The following is a 25958-nucleotide window of genomic DNA, read 5'->3' as shown; positions in this document are numbered from 1 at the left end:
TTTGGGGAGCCTTCTTTAAACAAGATCTTAAAGCTTCATAAGATAATGACAAAACTTGTGAATGTCTCTCTATTGCTTGTCATTTATTAACTTATCTGCTTTAAGATCGTACAAATTCACTCGTGAATTGAGTTAGTGTTTAGGCAACACGTTTGGATTCCTATAGAGGAATCAAACCACACCACTCTTGTAAAATTGCATTCCTGGAGCGGATGATCTATATCCTCGCACTCTCCTTAATAGAAAGACTTGCTCAAAAAGTAATAAATTTGGATTTCTTTGCCCACTTTCTTAATTGTGAGACAGTGTAATTTATTTGAAATAAATTGTGAATATAATCATCAATAAATTGAGTTTAATATCAATAGCATCAATACCACAATTTACTTATAATACACTTATTAAAGAAAGATACATTTATATTTTACTCTTTTAAAAAAGTTACCCACTAAAATAATAATTTATATTAAAAATAATCATTCGAAAAATATAACTATTTTTAAAAGTATTTTTCCCTCTGATATGGAATCTAGTTTTCAAAAACCCAAACCCGCACACAGGATTTTTTCTCCAGGTGACCGCTAACCCCGACAAACCAAAAGTTGTATCTGCGAAGCTACATTACAATTTCCCCCTCAACTAAAGGTAATTATTATTTTTAAAAAAAATCACCAAGTCAACTGTCGCCTAAAGATATATATTGAGGGAGAGGAGTTAGACTTACTCATAATAAAAGCATGTCATGTACGTATTAGGACAGCAAATTCCTCAATTATATCCTAATGCACTTTCTAAAAACTTTTTAACATTACTATATAACTCTCTGGTAGTATCTGGTCAAAATAGCCAACTTAATCTTTGGACTACCTTTTGTCTTAAATGAAGTAGTAGATTTTATATCTGATGCTTTTCATTTTATTCGTATTATTTCCAGATCCTTTGCAACTACTGGACAATTCAAAAACTGGTAGCCATGTGACATTTGCTTCTTTTCTTTTTTTCAAATTCACTAGTTGGGTGTTGGCACAAATTTCTCAATCGAAAACAATAAACAATGACTTCATTTTGTTATTATAAACCTCCATTCCATTTTTCCTTTTTTGATTTTTTTATAAAATGTAAATAAGTCAATTGATAAATGACAGTCAACTGAACCATCATTAAAACCATCAATGTGTTAGTATTGGTATTTATTTTTCTCATGCAATTCAAAAGTTGGTAAGTTAAAGATCCGTAGCAGCATCAAAATGTTTAAGTGAAAGAAGATTGCTTCATTTGACGAAGAAAGAACATGGGAAGAGTTGCTCAGTGTCCTTCAACCATGAAGATACTCTTTGCGTACATCATTGTTACAGTCCTCTTGGTGCTCATTTGCACGGAACCAAACCAAGTTGAAGCCCAAGTGGAACCGGCTAATCCTCCCCGGTATGAAGGTAATTCAGTACCGTCTTGCAATTTCAATCTTGCCTCAGTTTGTGTTAAAGATACGCTTTGTTTCTTAAGATTTCATTTCATGTTTTGGCAGTTTTTTCTTTTATTGGTTCTTAAGTAATCTGCATTAAACGGTATATTGCAGGTTTGATTCGTTTGCGTATATATGTCTTAAGAACTCACCCCAAAATATTACTCCAGTGATTTTCATGTAAATGTGTTTCAATCCAACTCAGCTTCCTCCAATGGCTTTCTTTTTCTTTTCCTTTCTGGTTTTGCAGTAAAAGCTCTTCGTGAGATAGCGGCAGAACTTGGAAAGAAGGATTGGAATTTCAGTGAGAATCCTTGCAACAATAAGTCAAGCTGGTTTACTCCACCGCCGCTACATGGCTCTCGTGCCGTCAACAACAGTACTGTCACCTGCAATTGCTCCTTCACCAATGGTGAATGTCATATTGATGGCATGTATGTCCTTAATGGTGATAAGAAAAATTGATGTTTTTTCTAATTTCTTAACCATAGACCTAGTCCTCTTTCTTTCTTTCTTTCTTTTCATTATATTAGCCTTCATTTCTATAACAGTGATTTGCTTGAATTCCCCATAGGCAAATAACTCATTCAAGATAAATTACTGTATGGCTATAGCTTCAAATACGAATACAAAGTTATCCCAACTAATCATTTAAGTAGTTATAGAATATGAATGCTGCCATTTTATTTATTAGACAACATATTTTTGGAAATTTTGAAATGGACATGCTTCTAAAAAGCTTTGTATCCATCGGAAAAAGCTATCTTGTAGGGCAGGATCTTGATGGCGTTCTTCCACGCTCACTTGGGAAGCTATCATACATTAAGACATTGTAAGAAGAAAGTTACAATTGATGATTTTACTCTTTAACTAGGAACTGACCTTCTATCCATTTTAAAATTCTTTTTTTTTTCTGTCTCTGTTGCTTTTAGACATCTCTATATGAACTATCTTAAGGGTACAATACCACATGAATGGGCTGCTCTAAAGTTGGAGACGGTGTAAGCTACTAGACCACTTCATGTTTTATCCTGTTTAGAAGAATCTTATTTTCATTCAACTGATAAGAATGAATACATTTCAGGACACTTGCCATGAACCGCTTATCAGGGCCAATTCCAAGCTATTTAGGGAACATAACCACTCTAAAATATCTGTATGCCTCGGTTGCCGATGTTTTCTTGTGTATTATCTCTTTCCTTTTTTCTTTAAAAGCAAGATCTGGTTTCTTATTTGTGTTGTACTTTCAGGAGCATCGAGAACAACCTGTTTTCTGGAACAATTCCTCCTGAATTTGGGAGATTGGTTAACCTGGAAAACCTGTTAGGCTTCTTTCCCCGTTAGATATCCATGCATGATTTACCACTCTACTCTCTCTCACAAATATTTAGTATAGTATGGTTGGCTTGATTTTGCCTCTTTCTTGAATGCAGTACTCTTAATGCTAACTATCTTACCGGAAAGTTTCCCTCGTCCCTTGCTAATCTCTCCAACCTAAAAGAACTGTAAGTGTTTTAAGCACTATCTAGAGTTTACTGTTAATAAAGCTAGATTTGTTTACTACCCCTGCTTTTATGTGAGGTTTATACAGTAGGATTAGCAGTAACAATTTCACGGGAAAGATGCCCGACATTTTTCGAAGTTGGAAGCAACTTGAGAAATTGTAAACGCCTTTTTGTCTCTATAGATCTTCATTGAAAATTTTGGTGATGATTACATCATAAATTTGAATTCCTTTACTGACAGAGAGATTCAAGCTAGTGGTTTTGAAGGGCCAATTCCTTCAAGCTTAGCACTCTTGCATAACTTAGTGGAACTGTGAGTTTGTGTGTCTTATCCCTCTAATTTTTGTAGCCCTTAATTTCTATTAACATAATCTGGTTCCATTCCAATTCAGATACAAAAATTGCTGCATTGAGGGTCATTTTTAACATTTTTTTTATGTTGCAATATAATCCAGAAGGATCAGTGACCTACCTGGAGAGGGATCAAAGTTTCCGAACTTAAAAAATATGAACAACATGTACAGGCTGTAAGTCATCCACAGGCTTTCAAAATTCTTCAAGGTCGTATACTCATATTGATCATCCATTTGCTATAATTGTGCTCACATGATAGGGACTCATACTGCAGGATGTTAGGTGGCTGCAATATATCTGGACCAATCCCAGATTATGTATGGGAATTTTCGCGACTGCAAATTTTGTAATTCTGCTATTCTTATTTCACCTCAATTTTCAGTATTTATCTTTGTGCTGGACATACTATTTTGTGGGTTTAATAAATTTTTCATACTTCAATCTTTTTTAAAGAACATTTAAAATAATGTACATGAATCTGCGATGGTCAGCATCTTGAGAACTTAAAAATCTGATATGTTTGCTTGTTTTTCATGAATTCATTCTTCATAAATTGACTCATCTATATATTTGGATTTCACATTTCAATTAACCTATCATTTAAAATTTTATATTTTTATAACTGTGAAATAGTTGATTTGTCTATTTCTTCCAGAGATCTCAGCTTCAATAATTTGGAAGGTAGCGTTTCAGATTCTGAAAGCCTTACAAAAACACAGTACATGTAAGTGCGATGAATTCTTGAGATGTACTCACCCAAACCCAGATTAACCAATATGAAGATCCCTATGCATAGCATGCTGTAGAAATAATACTCAATCTAGGTAGTGTTTTTGTTCTTATCATTAGTTTATCAAAAGTTCTAAGTTTATTAGAATTTTTTTCTTATGGTAATAGAGAACATTTTCATTTGTTTATTTTACATGAACAATGCACATTTTGGAAAATCATGGATAAGATCAAAATAAAACTAGCTTACTGATACTTTTACAACTTCAGAATCAGGAAGGAAAGAACAAATCTGCATGCATTAATATCCTCATATAAGTTCTAAATTTGCTTGAACTTACTTCACTTCTAAGTTCCAATTAAATCCTTCCAATATAGTTCCAGCAGAAGTGCTTAACTGTGGTCTGCTCCTTACTGATTAGGTACCTGACAAAAAACTCTCTTACTGGGCGCATTCCAGATTGGATGAGTATTAGAGATAGCCGCTAGTATGTCTACTATCCTCCCTTATTATTATTGTTGTTGTTGTTGTTGGTGGTGGTGGTGGTGGTGGTGGTGTTGGTGTTTGTGTTTATATTTCTTAGCCTTGATTATCCGTTTATTTTCTGCATTTTGTTAACTAACTCTACAAAGAATATTCATAGTTCTTAAGTTGTTTACAATCACTTCAGAACTTTCATTTTTGACAATCTTAAGGATATACTTCCAAACTACCTATTTCTCTTCAAACAATGCAAAAATAACCCAAATTATCCATTTTTTAGTTGCTCAAAAGTACCATTCTTGGTAACTTATGCTGGTTATAATATTGTTAGTTTTACTCAAAATTAATGTAGCTTAATATTTCAATTCTAGTTGTTTATAATATATTATACAATTTTTGCAGCCAGATAGATCTTTCTTATAACAATTTTTCTGAAAGCCTTCAGTCGCCTTCTTGTCGGGAAAATCTGTAAGAAAAACATCCTCTTAACTTGACTTCCTATGTTGTGTACGTATTACTTTTCCAATTTTTTGTAAGAAGCGTCGAAATGTTAACCTGGTTGGTCTATTTCTTCATCAGAAATTTGTTCCAAAGCTTTGCAGGAGGAAAAGACTTGTAAGTTTGTATCTTATTGCGCAAAAATGTTACCAGGCATTTTGTTTATTTTATTTTATTTTCCGCTTGATCACTCTTTAACAAGACTGATGCTTCTTTTTCATACTACTGTGATGTAGAGGATCGGATAACTGCCTGAAGAACTTTCCTTGTTCGAAAGGTAATTCCTTTGCATTAAAATGCAAATCTATAGACTCTAGAAACATGTTTCAAGTAAGGTTTTCTCATAGTCAACATGAAATTTTTTTTTTCATTATTTATAGATTGGTATTCAGTAAATATAAATTGTGGTGGAGGAGCAACAACTATTAATGGAGTCGACTATGAGGCAGATGAAGACTTCGGAGGTCGAGCAAAATATGTTCCACTCAAAGAGACTTGGGAAACTAGTAGCACTGGGCTTTTCTGGGATACCACTCCTACTTCAATGGACTTTATAGCTCAAAATGTTTCTGTTCTCAGAACAAACAACTCTGAATTATACACAAGAGCACGCCTTTCTCCTCTTTCTCTCACGTATTACTTCCGTTGCTTAGCAAATGGAAATTATACGGTTACACTTCACTTTGCAGAGATTGTTATCAGAGACAATAGATCCTATCAAAGTCTTGGAAGGAGGATATTTGATGTTTATGTACAGGTAGTTCATGTTAATATGTAGTGTAATTTGCATGTTATTGAAGCCAGATTGATCGAATAAGCTTGTTGCAGGAGAAACTTGAATTGAAAGATTTCAATATTAAAAATGAGGCAAAGGGGGTCGATAAAGCAGTCATAAGGAAATTTAAAACAGTTGTGAGGAACAAAACTTTGACAATACGCTTTCACTGGGCTGGGAAGGGGACAACTGCAATCCCAAGAAGAGGAACATATGGTCCCTTGATATCAGCTATCTCAGTAGACTCTGGTATGATCTGTAATTAAAATAACCCTTCATTCATTTTAGTGCTTGCTCAATTCATGGTTATATTTGGGAACTTCTATTCTTAACCATCGAATTTGTTCAATTCGAAGTGTGTTGACATGTTCATGACGTGAAGCAATAACGGAGTTGTCCTTTTTTGTCCCTTTTGTTGGTAGATATCAAGCCTCCAGTTCTTAGTGGCCGGAATAAGAATATGAAGTTCATAGTGGGAGCTGTTGTTTCTGTTCTGTGCCTGATTTTCATAATCTTAGGCATTCTACGGTGGAAAGGCTATTTTCGATGCAAGCCATCAAGGGAACAAGGTACTCTAATGGACTTCAATCTACAATTCAAAACTTTCAAATAAATTTATCTTGGAAGATTTAGTTGAATGAATGCGTGTTTTCCAAGCTTATTAATTGTGTAATTTAATTGGTTCCCCCAATCTTGTCCAAGTCTTGAGGGGGTTAGATCTTCAGACTGGCTTTTTTACTTTCAAACAAATGAAAGCTGCCACAAACAACTTTGACGCTGCAAATAAAATTGGAGAAGGTGGTTTTGGGGCCGTCTACAAGGTACCTGCATCACTTGCTTTTTCTTTACTGAATTTATGATGTTTAGGAGTATGCGTTATGTGATGAAATATATCACTAAAGTTCTATGTCATACCTCTGCTATAGGGCGTATTGCTTGATGGCACCATAATTGCAGTTAAAAAACTTTCTTCAAAATCAAGACAAGGAGATCGAGAATTTTTGAATGAACTAGGCATGATTTCAGGATTACAACACCTGAATGTTGTTAGGTTGTATGGATGTTGCGTTGAGGGAACTCAGCTTTTGTTGGTATATGAATTCATGGAAAATAATAGCCTTGCACATGCTTTATTCAGTAAGCTTATTGCCCTAAAACTCTTTTGTTCCTCCTTTCTTTGATGGTTCTGTGATTGGAACCATATAATGCAAGTGTTGTTTCCTCCTTTGATTACTTCTACATCCCACAAGAAAAGAAAATGGTAATGTTGATTGTATAACAGTTATGGAAAGAAAAGAATTGAACCCTATGCATTGACAACTGTATGATGAATTGAATTTCACTGGATTGGCCTGTGTCATTGAATAGGTCCTACAGAAAGCCAGCTGAAATTAGACTGGCCAACTAGGCAGAAAATTTGTCTTGGCATAGCAAAAGGCCTAACTTTCCTGCATGAGGAATCGAGTTTAAAAATTGTACATCGAGACATCAAAACCACCAATGTGCTACTTGATAGCGATCTCAATGCTAAAATCTCTGACTTCGGTTTGGCCAAGTTTGATGAGGAGGAAAACACCCATATTAGCACCAGAATTGCTGGAACTATGTGAGCTACTTCTTTCCCTCTGTTTTCATCTGCTGATCATCACTGCATATTTTAGTTGAACCTAACAAAGCAATAGATTTGTGAAGCTGCTACCATCGTAGACAAAATAATACGTACATTCTTGAAACTGTAGTTTCTGCAAATAGAATGATGCATCAATTTTTAAACTATAAAGCAATAAAAATGAGATCAAAGCCTCCAACCTTGCTTATGGGAAGGTGAACGAAGTTGATATGCATGAGAATGTTGCGCTTAAAGCTCCTGTTTTTGCAGAGGATACATGGCCCCTGAATATGCATTATGGGGCTATCTCACCTACAAGGCAGACGTTTATAGTTTTGGGATTGTTGCATTAGAGATTGTTGCTGGGAAGAACAATACAAAATATCGACCTGAAGAGGATTATGTATGCCTTCAAGATTGGGTAAGATGTGATCCGTGTTTCAAGTTATAATTTGAGAATATCATCATAGAAATATCCATGTAGTTGTAACTGAGTCTGATGGTTGGGTTAAACGTGTGCAAATTCATTAACGCCTTTCTCCAGTTAATTAATCTAATGTTGTATTATGTCATCAATCTATTTCAGGCTCTTGTTTTACAACAAAAGGGAAACTTAATGGAGCTGGTGGATCTTAGGTTGGGGACGGAGTTCAATGAAGAAGAGGCAATTAGGATGGCAAAAGTAGCCTTACTCTGCACTAATTCATCCCCAGCACTTAGACCAACCATGTCTGAAGTAGTAAACATGCTTGAAGGTCGAACGAACCCTGGTTCCTGAACTAATCTTGGACCCAAGTATATTTGCTGATGAGTCGAGATTCGGAGCAGTAAAAGACCAATTTAATCGAATGCAATCTCGGAGTAGTAAAACCACCACGATTACTCAGTCATCGGATTCAACTTCAACAGTATGGCTTGGCTCTTCCTCAACACTTGTTGAACATCAATGAAATTCAAAGCAAACTTGATTGATACTTTAAAAACAATAAAAAATAATAATAATCTGGGTTTATGTATACAGTTTCTTTATTGTGACACAAAGTGTAATTTATTTGAAAAATGAATGAAATATGATCAATCAAAATTGGTCACGCATCTAAAAGTCAAAAGAGCATTAGTAGGGCATATTTTATCTGATAAAAATATCCCAAGGAAGACCAGTCAACTCAGAATCCTTTAATGTTCAGACACAACTCAAAAATTACGCGTTTTTCGCGATTATTGTAGTCAACTCAACATCCGCCTTTAGAACGAGAACAAAAGCAGCAACAACATAAACAAAACTCACCAACTCTCGCGAACCTCCATATCTCTCAATTACATTTCTTTTCAATAAGCCACTCATGAAACAGAAGCTTGAACCAAATTAAAAACCTTTCATTTTCGAGGGTCCTCTGAAGCAAAGAAGAAACCTTTCTTATTTTTTATTTTTAAATTTTTTTATATGGAAAACCCAAGAACAAGAAGTGGCAGCCCCTTGTGCTCATCTTCTAGCCTAGATGCTTTGACTACAACACTAAGCAGTTCAATTCAAGCTCTGGGTCGTGGCTTTGATGTCACTTCAGATATACGGCTGTTATATTGCAAAGGGGCACCTGGTTCAAGGTTGGTTCAGCTTGACGAAGATCATACCGACGATCTTGTTTTGTCTGGTAGGGTTATTGTGCCCAACGTGTCTGCCGATATCAAGTGGTCAATGGGAAAGGGTGACATCGAGAGAAAACCAGTTTGTAGCTTCCATGAGGTAGGCTGCCGCTATTCCCTTTTGATCTGTTTTCGATTTGTTGTTTTTTTTTTCTGATTTTGTTTGCCTTTTGAGCTGTTCATATATTTTCCCCCTTTTTCTCGAATCGTTATCTGTGTGGTTTTAATTTCCCAGTTTGGCTGCGTTATTGGCCCTCCTGTCTTAATTGGATGGATGTTGGGTTGATTGGGTTTTTGTTTCAAAGCTTAAATTTCGATAATTGTGTGGACATACTGGGATTTCCCTTTTCTTGCTCGCAAAGATCAACTGTTTGAAATATTTCCTATCCAGAGCATTAGATGGTCTGATTAACAAAGTGAAAAGTGGAAGGAATAGTTACAAGGGAGACTATCTTTTGATCCTCAATGTATATACAATATGAACTGGATACAGTTTAATCCACTTGACCAAGTACTTTCTATGGTGTATGTGTGGAATAACTTCCTTTTTCTATTATCTTTTTGCTTTTACGGCATGTTGTGCCTGTGGTTATTGATTGCTAAAGTTTTCTGCACACTTAGCCATGCTGAAATAGTGGAATTTGCTTTATGGATACATGGGCAGGATCCATTTAAATATAGTTTTCTTATACTGGTGATACTGTTCTGGTGTGATGGTATGTTCCTTCCAAATATTGTAATATATGGTTTGGGTGCATTCTATGAATAAATGTGTGCCACTAACGCACTTTTTTTTTCATATAGCAATTTGAGATGCAATCCTCATAAGTAAACTAGAAGTGATATAGATGCAATCCTCATAAGTAAACTAGAAGTGATATTTCTACCAGGGTACTGCTCAAGCATTCTCTCATCTCTGATATAGACTTGACTCCCACTGTTGGTGATGTCTTATGAGTAATGCCATAGGCACTATCCATAATATTTGGTTAAAGCATTCATAAGTTTCAGTTTGGTTATGAATGGCATCTCCAGGTTGAATGTCCTATTTGATGGAAATTTTGTGCCTGTGTTGATGAATTGATGTACTGATGTATTTCAAAGGTTCTACTACTAGTGCCAATGGTTTAGCACAGGCTGGGAAACCACCTTTAATGAACATCTTTATTTTTGAATTCCAGATGTCAGGATACTTTAATGAGAAATCTGGTATAGCAGGGCGTGTTCCGCTGGGAAGCTTTAATGCAATGTTCAATTTCACTGGTTCTTCACGAGTTGATGCAGCTGCTACAAAATCCCTTGCCATGGTTGGATACTTAATTCCCCTATGCACCGTCAAATTAGCTAAGCAGAATTTAATTCTGCATGAAGATGTCAGGCGCGCTGTTCCTTACACTTGGGATCCTGCAGCTTTGGCAAGGTAAATGCATCATCTTTAAAGTGTAAACATTTGTTACTGCAGCTCTACATTTCTTTCTATACCTTTTTTTAATTTTGTATCATTGTATTTGTTGCTTCCGTACCCTGAGGTAGTCAAACTAATTTCATCTTCAAATCCTTCTGCCAGCTACGTATTATATGTATCACTATTCTTATCTCTCTTTTCTTTATGCTGAGGTATAATAGGAACAAGGAAATATAGATAATTTTGCATTAGTGAACAGCTTCAGTTTATAACTGTTGATATTGATCTGTTCCTTTTCCTTGTTCCAGTTTTATTGAAAATTATGGTACGCACATTGTTACTTCTGCTACAATTGGTGGGAGAGATGTTGTTTATGTCAGACAGCACCAGTCATCTCCTTTATCGCTAACAGACATTGAGAACTATGTGAAAGACATTGGGGATCAAAGGTTTCTGGACTCCAAAGGCCAGTCAAGTGCTGCACCTTTAAAATACAAGGACAAGGTTAGTATCACGGTGTTGTTAACTCTACAGATTCTATGTCTAAACATGTGCTAATCCTAAGCGTTCTAAGTAACTTCCCTTAATGTTTAATTTTGGGGAAATGTCTTGTCTTTTATGTTTGCCTTAAATGTGAAGAAATCCGTTGCTAAAAGAGTTTCTGCTGTAGGATGTTACAGTCATCTTTAGGAGGAGAGGAGGTGATGACCTTGAGCAGAGTCATGCAAGGTGGGCAGAGACTGTGCAATCGGCACCGGATGTCATTAACATGACATTTATGCCCATTGTTTCTCTTCTTGAAGGAGTGCCTGGTATAAAACATTTGGCACGTGCAATCGAACTATACTTGGAGTGTAAGTTCTTCCTTCTACTGTTTCATGACATGCAATATGATTATCTTACATAGATGTTAAAGATGTTTTCCTTCTTCCTCTCTGGATTCTGGTAACAATTCCTTATTTGCTTTTACCAGACAAGCCACCAATCGAGGATTTACAATATTTCCTGGATTTTCAAATTGCTCGTGTTTGGGCTCCAGAACAGAGCAACATTCAAAGGAAGGAACCGGTGTGTTCATCCCTTCAGTTTAGCTTAATGGGCCCCAAGCTTTATATCAGCCCAGATCAGGTATTCTCTAAAGCAAAAACCTAAATGATTGGATGTTATGAGGAAAGGTGTACAGGGATTTTATAGAATGTTGCTTTATCAAGTGCATGATTATATTGCATCTCTCCTTGAAGTTCAATATTTAGTGCCACTTAAAGAAAGAAAAAGAAACACTACTAATAAATTGAAAACAAACAAGAAGCACCTGGGGGACACGAATCCCCGAATCTGGTTTGTTTTCTTTGTCACGTGATTTATTGCAAATGTTTCTTCCATCATTTAGGGTGTGCTAAGTTGAGTGGGAAAGTGGAAGGATGGAAGAGGAGAAAGGAAAATAGGAAAGAAAATAAATTTTAAGTGTGCTTAGCGGGAGAGGAAAGTGAGAGGAAAGAAAATAGTAAAGATGTTCATTTTCCATCTTAATTCATAAAAAGTAAACCATTTCAAATTGGAATGATAAGAGGAGAGAAAATGAAACAGATGAGTCAAGCGTTCAAAAGTATGTATTTTTTAAATCATTTTCTTCCCTTTTATTTCTAACTCTATTTCAATTTTTCCATCTTTCCTACCAATTACCAAACACACCAATGAAAAGAAAAAGCAAATCTTGTCCTACTTTTCTACTCTTATAATTTTTCATCTTTCCAATGTTCTTTTCACTCTTATAAGCAAAGCCTTACAGAGGCTGGACATATGTGAGGCTCTAATCATAGGTTATTTCACTAAAAGCAAACAATGAGCATGAGAAGGAAGTTGAATAATGAAGATGCATGCTTGATGGAATATTTAGTTATGCTACCTCCATCCTTATTAATAGAATACTATAATCGTCAACATTTTCCCTTTTTCCCGGTGGGAAAAAAGGGTAAATAATGATGAGTATTTCTTGGGGTCACTCCAAATAGGTTTTTTCTCCTGCTAAATTAACTTATGTACAATGATATTGCAGGTAACAGTTGGCCGTAAACCAGTTACTGGGCTTAGGCTTAGCTTAGAAGGCAACAAGCAGAATAGACTAGCAATTCATTTGCAGCACCTAGTGTCCCTTCCAAAAATCCTTCAACCCCACTGGGATGTGCACATGGCCATAGGTGCACCCAAGTGGCAAGGTCCTGAGGAGCAAGACAGCCGTTGGTTTGAACCCATCAAGTGGAAAAACTTCTCCCATGTAAGCACTGCACCAATAGAACACACTGACACTTGCATTGGAGACCTCTCTGGTGTCCACATTGTCACAGGAGCGCAGCTTGGTGTATGGGACTTTGGTTCCAAAAACGTATTACACCTGAAACTTCTCTTCTCTAAAGTACCAGGCTGCACAATAAGGCGATCTGTATGGGATCATAGTCCATGCAGCCTTTCTACTGCACAGAGGACCGACGGATCTTCATCATCAGTTTCGAGTGAGAGAACTTCTGACAATAAAAAGGAAGATAGTTCAAGCCATGTTGGGAAACTTGCAAAGATTGTGGATTCAACTGAAATGTCGAAAGGACCACAGGATAGTCCAGGCCATTGGTTGGTTACAGGGGCTAAGCTTGGGGTGGACAAGGGGAAGATTGTATTGCGTATTAAGTACTCATTACTGAATTACTGATCCATTATTTTCTTTTGGTAGGATTACTCCTTTTCCACGTGTAACCATACTCGAAGCATTCTTTGCAGTACAGGCGGTCCTTGTTAGTTCCATTCTTGTGTACATTGTGGCTCTTTTTGTTTGTTTATTTGTCCTTACAGTTGATAGTCAGATTATTAGGTCTATGACAACTCTTTTCCTCCATTTATTTGATTTTCAGAAAATCAGGCTATTATTATCCAATAAACAGAGCTTTGTTATGTGAAGTGGTGGCTCTTATTCTGCTTTGAACATTGCATATCATAGTTTAATGGTCTTTGTTCACGTCTTTTAGCCATTTTCATCCCTATATTTAGACCGGTTTCAATTGCACGTTTGACATGGTTAACTTGCCTTCCTAGGCTTAGCTTTTCCGCAACTGCTGTTGTGAAAAGTGTTACTAACCAAAAACGGTTGTATATATTGCTGATAATTTTTCTCGATGGATGCTTGCATATATATACAAGTTAGACCATTATTGGTAATAACTTTATTTTATTTCTGTTTTCTTCTCATCAATAATGGCAATACTTAGGGTCCGGTAAGAAAAAAGAAAAAAATATATTGAATTAAATATGAAACACATTTGAAATAGACAAAAAGAGAAAAAAAAAAAAAAGGCAATCTTCAACTAGGAGTTAAACCCCTGAATAAAACGGTACATTATTTTCTTCATTTCAGGGGTTTTCTCTTTTCATCTTGTTCATCTACTACACCTTTCACTTCTTTAAAAGAGGCTTTTGGTTTTCTGGCATTTACATTTGATCTCTAAACTTTAGGTGATGGTTTAGTATCTGGCAACATCTTCAATACGATTCCCATGGATATCAACAATAGTCTTGACCCGTTGCATTCGGTTAATGGTTTTGTAAATATAATGGGATTTCTAACGGTAGTTATCATGGCAGTCGTAGCTATACCGACCTACGGATGTTGAGAGCAAGAACTCCATGCCTTAAAAGCTACAACAAATAAAATTGAGCAAAACATCTCCATCTATGTTGTTTTCGGATTCATGGTGAAAATTGCTTCTTGAAAATTACCCAAAAACACATCCATGATTAAAGCATCCGAAATCATTATCACACCAATTATGCTAAAATTTGGAGATGTCTCTGCATCTGCTAAGGTGAAAAGGATGAGATCAACAACAAGAAGCAAAGCAAAGATGTATTCATGAAATGGGTATTTCCTTCTTAGGCCAGGAACGAAGGCACCCATAATCATAACTGGCAGTACCTTGGTAGATTTAAACATAATTTAGGTAGGATAATCAAGGTAAGCCAATGAACCCTTAGTTAATCCATGAGAACCCATATATCGCCCAATAGTTTGACATATGTGTTCCATGGATTCACCATTTGCTTCAAAGTAAAGCCTTGAAGCCATATCAATACCAAGAAATCCTTGTACGAAAGTAAAATACCATCCATAGCAGAATTGAAGCCTATTATAAACATATTCCTCACAAATGCCATTAGCAAGGTAAATCATAAAAGGGAAATCCTAAACAAAAATCTTGTCTGATCCTCGCTTTTCATCTCCTTTCAACAAGTCCTGAATGTTCAATTTCAAAGCACCAAAAACCTCAACTCCTAAAAAAACAAAAATCGAACATCTAACCAAAGAATTGAAGCTAAAACCAAAAGCCAGATGAAATAAAAAAGCTTTTAATAAAATATTGTATTTTCTAAATTTTACTAGCCTGAACAGAAAGCTTGAAAAGAAAGATAGATTTTAATTATTAAAAATAACAAGAAGGAAAGTAATAGAAGACTTGTCTAGTCTTTCTCCCGAAGTTGTATGAGATTTAGGGGTGAAAGAGAGAGATTTATGGAGGTTTTAGGCTATTCTGTTTCTTTCTCTCTTTCGAAAAAAACAAAAAGACACCAATTTATTAAAGAGTCATTCAAGATCAAGCTTTGTTCCCAACTCACTAACGTAAACAAGATTCATTAGGCTAAACAGAATATGCTCGATTGAACAACAGGGTAAAAAAAGAAGCATATAAGACGAGATTAACAAGTCATTAGACAAAAGGTTTGGATATCCTAATGAAATAATGGAAGGTTTATGAAAGGGTTACATTTGATTTATTAACATAATCTTCTATTTATAAAGGTGAACATAAATGAATGTTTACATTTAAAATATAAACAAGACAAAACAATGATTTAAAATAATTCAAAACTAGGATAAAATATAATAACAACTTTATATAAATATTTCAAATCCTAACATTACGTTTTTTTTCTACGGTAAAATATTAATATTACTTATTAATTGTCAATCCCTTCTTGCATCCAATTTATATTGTTTAATTCAACATTCTATTAATTTTATTCCTGTTCAAAACATATGCTTGATTGCTTTCTTTGGATTTGATTAAATTTTCATAGGTATTGATTTTCCGATAAAATATATAATTTTTACCAAGTATAGTATAAGTTTTTCTTGCTAGTAACAAAAATGTTAATTAGTATAATTGTATCATGGTGATCTAAAACGGCAATATAAAAAGGAAATAATCTTAGTTTAACTTAATAAATTGTTTAAAATATGTCAAAGATAATATAAATCATCAAATATGTAAAAATTATAAACATAAATGCAATATATGTATTAAAAATGAATAAGAGAGTAGCTTGAGGGGGGGCGGGGGGAGTTTGCGATGCTAAGAGGAATGATGAGGAGAAGGGGATGATGATCAGTTGGAGTCCACCACCATTAGTATGGCTCAAGGTCAATTCTTATGGTGCTCTAGAGGTAGAAACTGCAATGGCTACTTCAGGTGGTGCAATCAGGGACTACCGTGGGCAATGGCTTGTGGGATTTGCAAGGAATATCGGATATGCCACGGTGACTGATGCAGAACTTTGGTGGTGCTCTTCTCTTAAAAAAAAGGTTTATAGTGATTAAAGAATTAAACAATAATAAGAAAACAAAAAACAATGGGATTAGATCCATTCAAAGAGAGCCTGATGAGTGGATGATAGGATTTCAGTTACTTATATCACTTTGTCAAAATCCCACATTGCCTAGCGATGAAAGTGGAGCAAAGCGCTGGAGCTACAAATATGAGGCAAGTTCCTACTCTCGAACATACTTACCTGGACGGGGTCGATGGATGATCACCAAGATCCATGGCCTAGGGTAGTGACTTCCATTGCACTTAGGAGGGGTGCTTCCCTAAGGTCTCCCTAAGTGGGAGAGCCTACGTCATAATTTGTGGCAGAGGGGACCTGCGTTCGCGCGGTCCCTACTCTAATTTGAAGTTCAGTTTTAACTTAGTTTTTTTAGCATACTGGAGTGTTCTGTGTAGGCTGTATTAGCTTTGGTTTCGAGTTATATATATCCATAAATTTTCTATGTTACATCTCTACTGTAAATAAATAATTAATTAGATCCGCACATAGTTTCTTTTTCTATTCATAGGAAATATAATGTATGGAACCTGCATCTTCGAAATTAAAAACCATCCATCATTCTACTTCTAAGGCTAGGTGATTTTGGCTTTGAGAGCATGAAGTTAGGAGTAGTAGTTAATCCTTTGACAAAAGTGTCCAGTTTTGTGGTATCCCATATCGGCGCGAAAAAACTTGACGAGCCTTAAATAGTGCGAGCACAATTTTCAGACCAACTTTGCGCTTGAAACGACGATGCAGAAAATCATAACTAATCAATTTAATATTAAATGACCACATAGAAGGTTATGGCAAATGATCTCTCAAAAATCTTCTAAAAAAATCGACTTGCAAAGCAACGGATCTGAAAAATATGTAAAAAGTTTATTTTTTTAAAGTTGTTTTTAGAAAGTTGATTAAAAATAAATATGATTTGGCTGATAAAAATATTAAGAATTATTTTTGTAAAACAATGATTAAAAAATATATATAACTTGATTAAAATAATAAAGATTATAGTAGTTTATATATTTTTTAAACTTTATATAAAAAAGATAAAAATATTATAATAACAAATGTTATTTTATAAAAGAAAATTTCAAATTTAATGATTTTTCAAGTAGATAACCAATTCAATCAAAACGCAATTATACAATTTGAGGCAGGGGTTGTTGCTTTCTGAATTGTTGGCACTAATAATTTCGTGTTTCTCTAGGGGTTGTGGATAAACCTCAATCCAAAACGGCCTTATTTCTCACCGTCTCAATTTCAATAAATTATTGTCTTTAGAGCCTCATGTTTTCTATTCCCATATGATCCATATGATTCCTATTCCTGCTCACATATCAAATACTGCAACCATTAGCATTACATAAGCGATGATACCAACCAAAATTTTATATTAAATACCAACAACAACGAGCTCACTAAACTCTACACTTGAAATAGCAACAAACGACACACCTCTTACAAATGATTGTGTAACAAAATTATAGAAACCACCCAAAACTAGTATTATAATTCATGTGAATGAATCTATTAATATAAATAACTTAATTGTTTCCTCTTCTCAAAAGCCTATCTTCCCCCGTCTTCAGAGCTGCGCAAGACGGCGGATATCGATCGGGTAAGCATCTGCTGAAGACTGAGCACTGTAAGATCTCCTCCCGATGATCACATTTGCAGCTTCAGTGGGATGAAAAGCATCCCAAAACAAGTACTCTTTCCTATTTGGGCATGGAGTTTGGGCAGGCAAGCAGGTAATTTGTCCATTGTTCCTCCCCACTCCACAACACCCTGCATTTGTTACCTTAAAACCTGCCATTTTAAAAAGATAGAAAGAAAAAAAAATCAAAAACCATTAGTAACATTATGACATCGAGGCCTAATCGGTTTTTACAGGTACTCGTCGGGGTTTACCGTATGTGGCGGGGTTGCTTGTTATGTCTTGGAAAATTCCATAAGCATTGATGTAGATGAATTTGGCATCGGAATTGGCGTTGTTGAATTGATCAACGAGCCCTTTAAGCTTGTCATTGAAAATCCGGTTTGCAGCATTGATTCTCTCCACACATGTTTTACCATCTCCACTGTATTGAGCTAATTCATTGGGACTGCAACCGATCTGACCCACCCCAATCAACGCAAACTTCCTTGCCCCATAGTTATACAAAGCCTATATATGCACAAATTGTTTTAGTGGAGGAAAAAAAAAACTGGGAAATTAATACATGTAAAAGATTCAATGAAGAATAGTCAAAATACTGTAACCTGAAGCTGCTCAGTGTATTGTTGAATAAGAACATCAGCAAATTGCTCGGGGGTATACTGCCTGCTGGTGGAGTAATAAAGGGGCATGAAATAGTTGTTAAGGTAATCGTTGCTGCCGAGTCCGATCGAGTAAATGCATTTGCTTAAATAATTTGCTGCCGAAGTTTCATCCCCAAGCAGGTTCACCACTTGTGAAATTGTTCGTTGGTAATTTCTAACTTGGCCACTGAAACTGATCCGAGCTCCCTGTATAGTACAAGTTTGCAACTGTAACTACAGAAGTACTGATTAAAGAAACCATATTAATTTAATGCTAAGTAATTAATTTTTTTTCTACCAGTTGCTGTCCGGTCTCTTCTCTGATTCCGGCAGCCGCGGATGCATAGTTAACTCCTCCCAGTATTTGTCGACCGCTTGCGGTTGAGTAAGGCGGGATGTAATTGTCAAAGCCCAAAAGCTCAGCTGTAGGTTAAAATAAAAGCAATGTTCAAATAACAATATCATGGTACTTTTTAGAAGGCTTAAGTTTACCAAATTGGTCTAAAATAATCTAATCCAAAATCTGCTGTTGTTTTCAAGTGAAAGAAACCCAAAGTTTGATAATTAGTCAAACAAACAAAGGAAAAAGAAAAGGAAACGAAATTAGAAGCTCACCTATGACATCGACGGTAGTTTTACCATTAGAAAACCTTCCCGTCGGTCCATTAGGGAAGTCAATCCCGTAAGGCAAGTAATTAGCTCTAGCCAATGACGACAGTTGATTATTATTCCCATTATCCACCAAGGAATCCCCAAAAATAAAGTAACAAGGGACTTGGGGAGCACCTCTAACCCCTAAACACACACTCAAAACCAACAGTAGGGCAGCAACCCCAAACACCCCACTACATTTCCCCATTTTTACTATCAAAAAGATGAAAGAAAAAGGAAAGGGGTGAATGACTAAATGAATATTGATGGAAATGACTGTGAGAGTAAGTAAGCCTGTGGGAGTAAGTAATAGGTTATGGAGACTGGTGAGTAATTTAAATGGTAATCCATAAGTATATATAAAGAATAAAAGATTGTAGAATCAATCATCAAAAAGATGACAGGTGATAATGTCTTTTAGCTTTTACAGTTGTAGAGTTAGGTTAGAGTTAGAGGCATGCATTAATTTCACGCGGAGGTAACGTGAGAGTCTGGTTTGATTGCAATCCAGTGCTCCAATCTCACCTCTCTCAACTCTCAATTCTTGAGCTGGGAGTTTAATTCTACTCGAAGAAAAAAAAAATGTGGGTCCATATAGTTGCCTTGTATGTAATGTAGTATAGTACAATCTATAATTTGACATAAACTTTAGTCTAAAGAATACATTATTGTATGAATGTGGAATTGGCCTACATTGTTGTGGCTTTGTATACTGCTAATAAAAGCACCGAAGGGTCACATTAAAGGAGTTTCGGTTTGGAATGCTCAACCTCTTTCATGGCATAGTTGGGCTTGGTAAAAACTGTTGAAGTTAAAGGGAGCTTATGCTGCAGGTTGGTGAGATACAAGTTTCTTACAAAGCTAGTAAAGTTTGGGAGACTATAAGGAACAAGCAAGACAAAATGCCTTGGCATAAGGTCGTATGGGGAGGGCTGTCAATTCCTAGGCATTCTTTTATTTCTTGGTTAGCATTTCAAAATAGGCTATCAACTAAAGATAGGTTAATTTCTTGGGGTGGTCATCTTGATTTTGTTTGCATTCTTTGTGGTGTTACTAATGAAACTAAATGTCACAATTATGTTGACTGTTTTTATTCTATAATTCTCGTTAATATTTATACATTTTCATTATAGTTTAAAAGCCTCATATCATCATCCGTAAACTTTGAAAGAATGGGAGTTCGAAATTCTAATCATCCCCTCTTTAAGGGGGAGGGAACTCTGTATTTTTTTTTATCATTACGTGAAACTCTTTTATTTATTATATGATAAATATTGATTTTAATTAATCTATTTTAAATTAAAACTTTTTTATCTTTTTCTAACTTTATCTTGTCATGATATTGATACGATGATGATGATAAATTTATCAAAGAGAGAATAGTCATTGGATCATTACCTTACTATAATAGTGAAAATCATAATTTATAATAATTAGTTGCTGGCCTAATTAATGTTGTACCAACAGCAATTAAGTTGTTTCATTGACTTTTTTTCCAATGGCATCCTACTTTCTTTTTTTTCTTTTTTTTTTGGAATATAAAAGTTTTAATACATCAATTAGTATTATACTGAAATATTAATTTAATAAATTAAGAGAATTACAATTTTATTTAACTTAATATTTTAAAATTGATAGGATTCAAATTTAAGATCTTAAAGTTTTGTAAATTTCAATTTTATTATTGAATCAACATCTTACTTTTTCTTAAAACAAAATAAAAATATTAAATCTTTTAAGCTAAAGTTTATACCACACACAACACTATAATTTTGCAATTTATGTTTAAAAATGGCTGCAAATGTATCCTTAAATATGGTTGGGATAAATATGTATTATATTGATGATAAAGTAGAGTGCAGGTCTGTATTATTATTTTGATGCATGGAAAATGACTTTAGCAAGAGACAATTTCAGAAAAGTTCGTGACATCTGATCATCAATTTGGTCCACAGACGAAAAATTGGAACTCAATCACATGCCATTAGACTTAGTCGTGGCCAGGTTCGTATAAAAATATATTGAAGTACCTTTCGGCCTTTTCCTATTTAATTTTGGGTTTACTTTGATGATCTTCATTTTCTCCACAATTCATTAAATGCATACTTTAAGTGAGTGGAAACAGGAAAAGTAAGTCATTAATGCTAGTGGGTCTCCAATATTAATCTAGGACACACAAAAGTCGTGCCGATTAGCATGAGTCTTCCAGCCCAAATGCACTGGTGCTCACTCGTCACCACAGTACTAGCTGGCTCCTTGTTGACCTTCGGCCTCCGTTTTACGGATTTTTTTCTCTTTTTCAAATGCAGTGGCGCAAATAGTGATAATTGATTTATCAAGGATAGAACCATAAATGAGTATCATTTAATAGTTGGAGGAAAAAGAACAGTGAGTGCTCAAGTCGACTGGATAAAGAAGAAATTAAGAAACCCAATTTGAATTAATTTCATATGAAGAGATAATCTAAATTGTTGGAAAGAAAATAAAAATTACAGTAAGATACAATCAATGTCCAACTTGTTTGATTATATCACAGCTCTTGGGAGTGATTAGAAGTAGAATACTGTGAAGCTAAATCTTTGAAAATTTGAATCAATCCTTTCAAGTCGTTGCTCCCTAATTCCATGCAGTCCCTGAGTAGACCACCTTCCAATACTTCTCTTTGCATCGTTTCAGTTATTTCCCTTAATGTCCCCTGCCAAGTTTTAACAATCGGTCCAAATTAAACTACCACATTTTTAAGAAAACAAACGGATTGGAAAAGAAACGTACCGATTTTTTAAAGACTTTGAGAAGGCGGTTAAAAATCCGTTTCGAAATCGCGAGGGCGTTTCTGTAATTTCCAGCAACCCAGCTAGCCCTCTCCATATCCGAGTTAGACCGAGTCAACTCGCCTAACACCCTACCTAACTGGTTCAAATCCGAGGCGACGCCGAAGATTTCCGCGTAATCCAAATCGCTACCCCAGGCGTAGTTCCAAACATAGTCCCATCCTACCGACCACGCCGCGCCCCAAAATCCTACCCCTTGCCATCGCTCCAGCTTCTCGGCGATGAGCCTCGCGCGGTTCGAGCCATCCGCGTCCCCGCGTGCGGATCGTAAATTGGACACGCGCGTTAGCAGAGATTGGGAGAGGGAGACTAAGGTTTTGTATTGAGAATAAGAAAGGAAATCAACGGCTTCGGGGATGGTCACGGCGAGAAGGATGAAAAATATTACGGTTGCACGTGGTGGTAAAAACATGGCCGTTGATTTTAAGGCGGTATTTTACGGTCGACGAGATGTTCCGCCGTGAATTTTAAAGGAGGCGAAGTCGGCTAATATAGGGCCTAAATAAAACCTATCATTGGACTGGGCTCACTTAAATGAATTCATTTGACATTTTAAAGTATATTGTGGGCTTTTAAACGTTAATACCTCAAAATCCATAAAGTTTTACATATATGATGTTATGGGCAAAGAGTCAGGTTGTATTTTACATTTTTTACTAATAAAATAAATAAATTAGTTTTTATATGTTAATCAACAAGTAAAATAGTCCTTTTGTTAAAAAATTCATCCATTTGGGCCATTTCTATTGTTAAAAATTAGTCTATGTACGTCAACATGAGGTACGCTTGACACTTCACGTATTATTGTTTGGTTATTCTATTAGTTACATCCATTTTTAATAGTACAAATGAATGAAATTTTTAACAAAAAAAAAGACTGATTTGCTCTTAAATCTAACATATAGGGGCCAATTTGCCTATTTTTTAGTAGAATGCGCTAAATGCAATCTAACTAAGGGCTTCCATGGTACTTTTACCTATAATTTTTATAGATAAAATTTAGGATAAACTACACCATTATTCACTAAACCATGGGTAAGCTTTCGTTTTGGTCACTTAACAAAAAAAAGTTACAATTTGGTCATTAAACTATTCAAAAGTTTTCATTTAAGACTAGATTATTAAAGTCGATGCTATATGACTTTTTTTATTTGCATTGTTAGCACCAAATGAAAGCTCTTTTTACCATTCTCTTCTAGAGTTCATTTTTTTCATGAAACAGTTTTGGACATCAAGAATTTGCAAACAAAAAATTCAAATAATTTATTTTTTCCAATCGACTTGAATCCAATGTATGTTCTTCTACTCGTTGATGGGTAGATATATAAGCATAAGTATAACATTTATTTTGTTTCCCATGATAACTTGTTTTTATGGTAACTAGAACATGATTACGACTGGGATAGAAAATATCTTTTAATTATTTATTATATTTTTATATTGTATAATTAGAAGGTTATTATTTACATACACGGTAAAAATATATATATCACATACATATACATTATGTACAAAAGAAAATTTTCAAATAAATTTTCAAATCTACACAAAACAGACTATTTTTCAAATTTAGATTAATTCGACATGATATGAATTATTATACATTTAAAATTGGTTATAAATTATACGAGTATTAATAAATAAAATATGCTGAAAAAATTAAACCAACAATGAGTAAAAAATAAAATTAAAAATTCCGTATAATCTGAAATTCTGAATACACTTCTAACCAATCAAGGAAGAAAAGGTATTTTGAGTGAATACCAATCAATAAATTAAAAACGTGGGTTTTGGCTTGCTTAGTTAGTAATGAAAACAACATTTGTTGAATTTCATTGTAATATATCCATCACTTGCTCATAATTACATCTTCCTTCTTCGAAGTTAGCCACAGATCAAAACAAAACTTGCCATGTATTCCACCTTTCTACCTCAACTACATGCTTTTTGTTTCCAATTTTACATAAGGTTTGGAATTATTTTCAGATAATTAGACAAGACGAAGTCAACTTATGACAAAAAATTGATTTCCTTAGAAGGAAAATCCCATAATGACCTCCACTTAAACCCGCTTAAGTGTCTGCCATTGGAAGTTAGCTTTTCTTTTTGGCTTGAAATGGAGTCTATTTTTAGATTGTGTACCAGAAAAACAAAAATTATTTTTTGAGTAAATTACATCGAAAGTTATTATACTATTAATTAATTTATATTTTGATCCCTAAATTTTAAAATTTTACAAAATATTGAATATAGTTCACTTTTGTTTTTTTAAAATGAGTTTTGCTTTAAATTTTATTCTGAAATCATGACTACATATTTATTGTTGGATTCATTTTTTGAATATTCGACCTTCCCAGAAAATATGGAGATATTTTTAACCAACTTCCTATTAATACGAAAAGAAGTAAAAAATAAAAAAAGATAGTAACGACAATTTATGCAATAAGATTTTAACATTTTTTAAAAGATAACACATGTTTTAAAATTTTCATTGTATAAAAAAATTATATTTTATAATTTATCCTTTTTTAATATATTTTTTGTTATTTTAAACAAAGTCAAATTTTAAATAATTTTTAATACAAAATATTTGAAATAAATTGTACTATAAAAATATAAAATAGTACAATTTTAAAAATGTAGACAAGACAAAATCAAATGTTAAAATAAAAATACAAAGAAAATTTCATTACGGATCATATATATGTAATTTTTAGATTATTTGAATTTGAAACTGCAAATCTACCTATACAAATTATCTGAGTATTACTATTCAAATCCAAATTTGAATTAAATATTATTATCTTTCGAATATTTAAATCCGTAAAAAAAAATTGAATTTAACATTTTAAATCATATGTATATATATATATTTTTAATATAATATGTACTAAATATAATTATATACCATAGCATAAAATAAATTCATATTATAATATTTAATTGAATTATATAAATATTTTTTTAATTTTTTAAAAGTGATTTAACTAATTGAATTAATCGAATAATAAAGAGGATAAAAACAAATTTAGGTATTCTAATGATCACATCTGACTAATTATTTGGTTAGGTTTACGAATATAAAAGAATATGATTCAAGAAAAGTTAAATTAGATACAAGAGAACAATATGTTAAAGAAGATATTTTTTTATAAAAAAGAATTATTATATTTAACTTTTTAAAAAATATATATTATTATTTTTTATACCTTATTTATTAATTTTTGTATATTATAATCAATGTTTAAGGTGAGTATTGATAGTTTAAACATGACTTTATATATATATATGAGGTATTGGGTTCAAACTTTGTTAAAAGTATTTATTTTCCAACTATTAGATTCGAATCAGTCATTTGATGAAGTCTATCTGCATCCGCTTCGAAAAGCGAATAGTAATTTTAACATTTAAATTGTCATCTCTAATTTAAGAAAAATAAAAAAAATATTATAAGTATTATTTTCAACAAATTTTCAATAGTTTCCTACCTACTTACAGCTTATTTGCTTATTAAGATTTTCAAACATTGTTTAAGTTAACCTATTTTAGATTAATAAATAGGTCTCTATTCATTTAATTATTTTCAATATTTTTTATTAAAAATTCGAAGCAGCTAAAATCTTATTATAATATTCAAATTAACATTTTTTTATCATTCTCGTTAAACCTAAAATTATTTTAATTAGTATGATAAAAAATTATCTTACAAATAACTTAGATTAATAGATATCAATTTTATAAATAAAATCCTTAATTGTCGGAATTAAGTGATACCAAATCATTTTAAAAACAAAAATATAAAATACAATAGTCCACATTAATAGAGTTGTGTTAGCATGGAAAAGAGAGTGATTGTGACTCCAATATATAATCTCTTTCACTTTCTGAAGTGAAGTTAGCTTATAAACCACATACTTTATTTTCAGCCATTATATTTTAATGATTTTCATAAAAATAACAACATTATTATTTGGATAAAGAATAAATAAAATGACAGTTCATGTCAATGCAGAAGGTGACCCATCAACGTAATTGAGAATGAATGATGATTTCACAGTTTAAATCCCAATGGTTTT

General features: G+C 33.8%; 3 protein-coding genes, 1 non-coding gene and 2 pseudogenes across 4 annotated transcripts; 3 read left to right on the top strand and 3 right to left on the bottom strand.

The window, feature by feature from the left end:
- The first annotated feature begins 1209 nt into the window (after positions 1–1209).
- On the top strand, positions 1210–8374 carry LOC107905835 (probable LRR receptor-like serine/threonine-protein kinase At1g07650; annotated as a pseudogene).
- Positions 8375–8626: 252 nt separating this feature from the next.
- LOC107905836 (MACPF domain-containing protein CAD1) lies at positions 8627–16451 on the top strand. Its single transcript, XM_016832608.2, has 6 exons — positions 8627–9160; positions 10242–10480; positions 10774–10969; positions 11136–11319; positions 11439–11593; positions 12522–16451. Exons 1-6 carry the CDS (start codon positions 8861–8863, stop codon positions 13167–13169), a joined length of 1722 nt encoding a protein of 573 aa, XP_016688097.1. The 5' UTR covers positions 8627–8860; the 3' UTR covers positions 13170–16451.
- On the bottom strand, positions 14184–14681 carry LOC107905838 (UDP-galactose/UDP-glucose transporter 4-like; annotated as a pseudogene).
- LOC121218081 (U1 spliceosomal RNA) lies at positions 16290–16450 on the top strand. Its single transcript, XR_005914345.1, has one exon. It is a non-coding gene; the product is annotated as a U1 spliceosomal RNA (small nuclear RNA).
- Positions 16452–17470: 1019 nt separating the features above from the next.
- On the bottom strand, positions 17471–19437 carry LOC107905842 (GDSL esterase/lipase At1g29670). Its single transcript, XM_016832613.2, has 5 exons — positions 19016–19437; positions 18699–18823; positions 18362–18607; positions 18011–18266; positions 17471–17908 (listed from the first exon to the last, which is right to left on the bottom strand). The coding sequence occupies exons 1-5, from the start codon at positions 19257–19259 to the stop codon at positions 17685–17687; spliced, it is 1095 nt and encodes a 364-aa protein (XP_016688102.2). The 5' UTR covers positions 19260–19437; the 3' UTR covers positions 17471–17684.
- Positions 19438–21461: 2024 nt separating this feature from the next.
- LOC107905843 (uncharacterized) lies at positions 21462–22423 on the bottom strand. The gene is made up of 2 exons (XM_016832614.2): positions 21824–22423; positions 21462–21746 (listed from the first exon to the last, which is right to left on the bottom strand). The coding sequence occupies exons 1-2, from the start codon at positions 22292–22294 to the stop codon at positions 21582–21584; spliced, it is 636 nt and encodes a 211-aa protein (XP_016688103.1). The 5' UTR covers positions 22295–22423; the 3' UTR covers positions 21462–21581.
- Between the last annotated feature and the right edge of the window lie 3535 nt (positions 22424–25958).

The sequence above is a fragment of the Gossypium hirsutum genome, chromosome D05, assembly GCF_007990345.1.
Source record: "Gossypium hirsutum isolate 1008001.06 chromosome D05, Gossypium_hirsutum_v2.1, whole genome shotgun sequence".
Classification (NCBI taxonomy): domain Eukaryota; kingdom Viridiplantae; phylum Streptophyta; class Magnoliopsida; order Malvales; family Malvaceae; genus Gossypium; species Gossypium hirsutum.
The sequence above is the reverse complement of the archived record's forward strand: the minus strand, read 5'-3'. Positions and strand labels throughout refer to the sequence as shown.

Coding starts and splice junctions, on each gene's coding strand:
- LOC107905836 (XM_016832608.2), top strand. CDS start 8,861: ATGGAAAACCCAAGAACAAGAAGTGGCAGCCCCTTGTGCTCATCTTCT. Junction 11,320..11,438: donor AATCGAACTATACTTGGAGT/GTAAGTTCTTCC, acceptor TGCTTTTACCAG/ACAAGCCACCAATCGAGGAT. Junction 11,594..12,521: donor TTTATATCAGCCCAGATCAG/GTATTCTCTAAA, acceptor ATGATATTGCAG/GTAACAGTTGGCCGTAAACC.
- LOC107905842 (XM_016832613.2), bottom strand. CDS start 19,259: ATGGGGAAATGTAGTGGGGTGTTTGGGGTTGCTGCCCTACTGTTGGTT. Junction 18,824..19,015: donor AACTACCGTCGATGTCATAG/GTGAGCTTCTAA, acceptor TTTAACCTACAG/CTGAGCTTTTGGGCTTTGAC. Junction 17,909..18,010: donor AAGCAACCCCGCCACATACG/GTAAACCCCGAC, acceptor TTAAAATGGCAG/GTTTTAAGGTAACAAATGCA.
- LOC107905843 (XM_016832614.2), bottom strand. CDS start 22,294: ATGTTTTTACCACCACGTGCAACCGTAATATTTTTCATCCTTCTCGCC. Junction 21,747..21,823: donor TCAAAGTCTTTAAAAAATCG/GTACGTTTCTTT, acceptor AAAACTTGGCAG/GGGACATTAAGGGAAATAAC.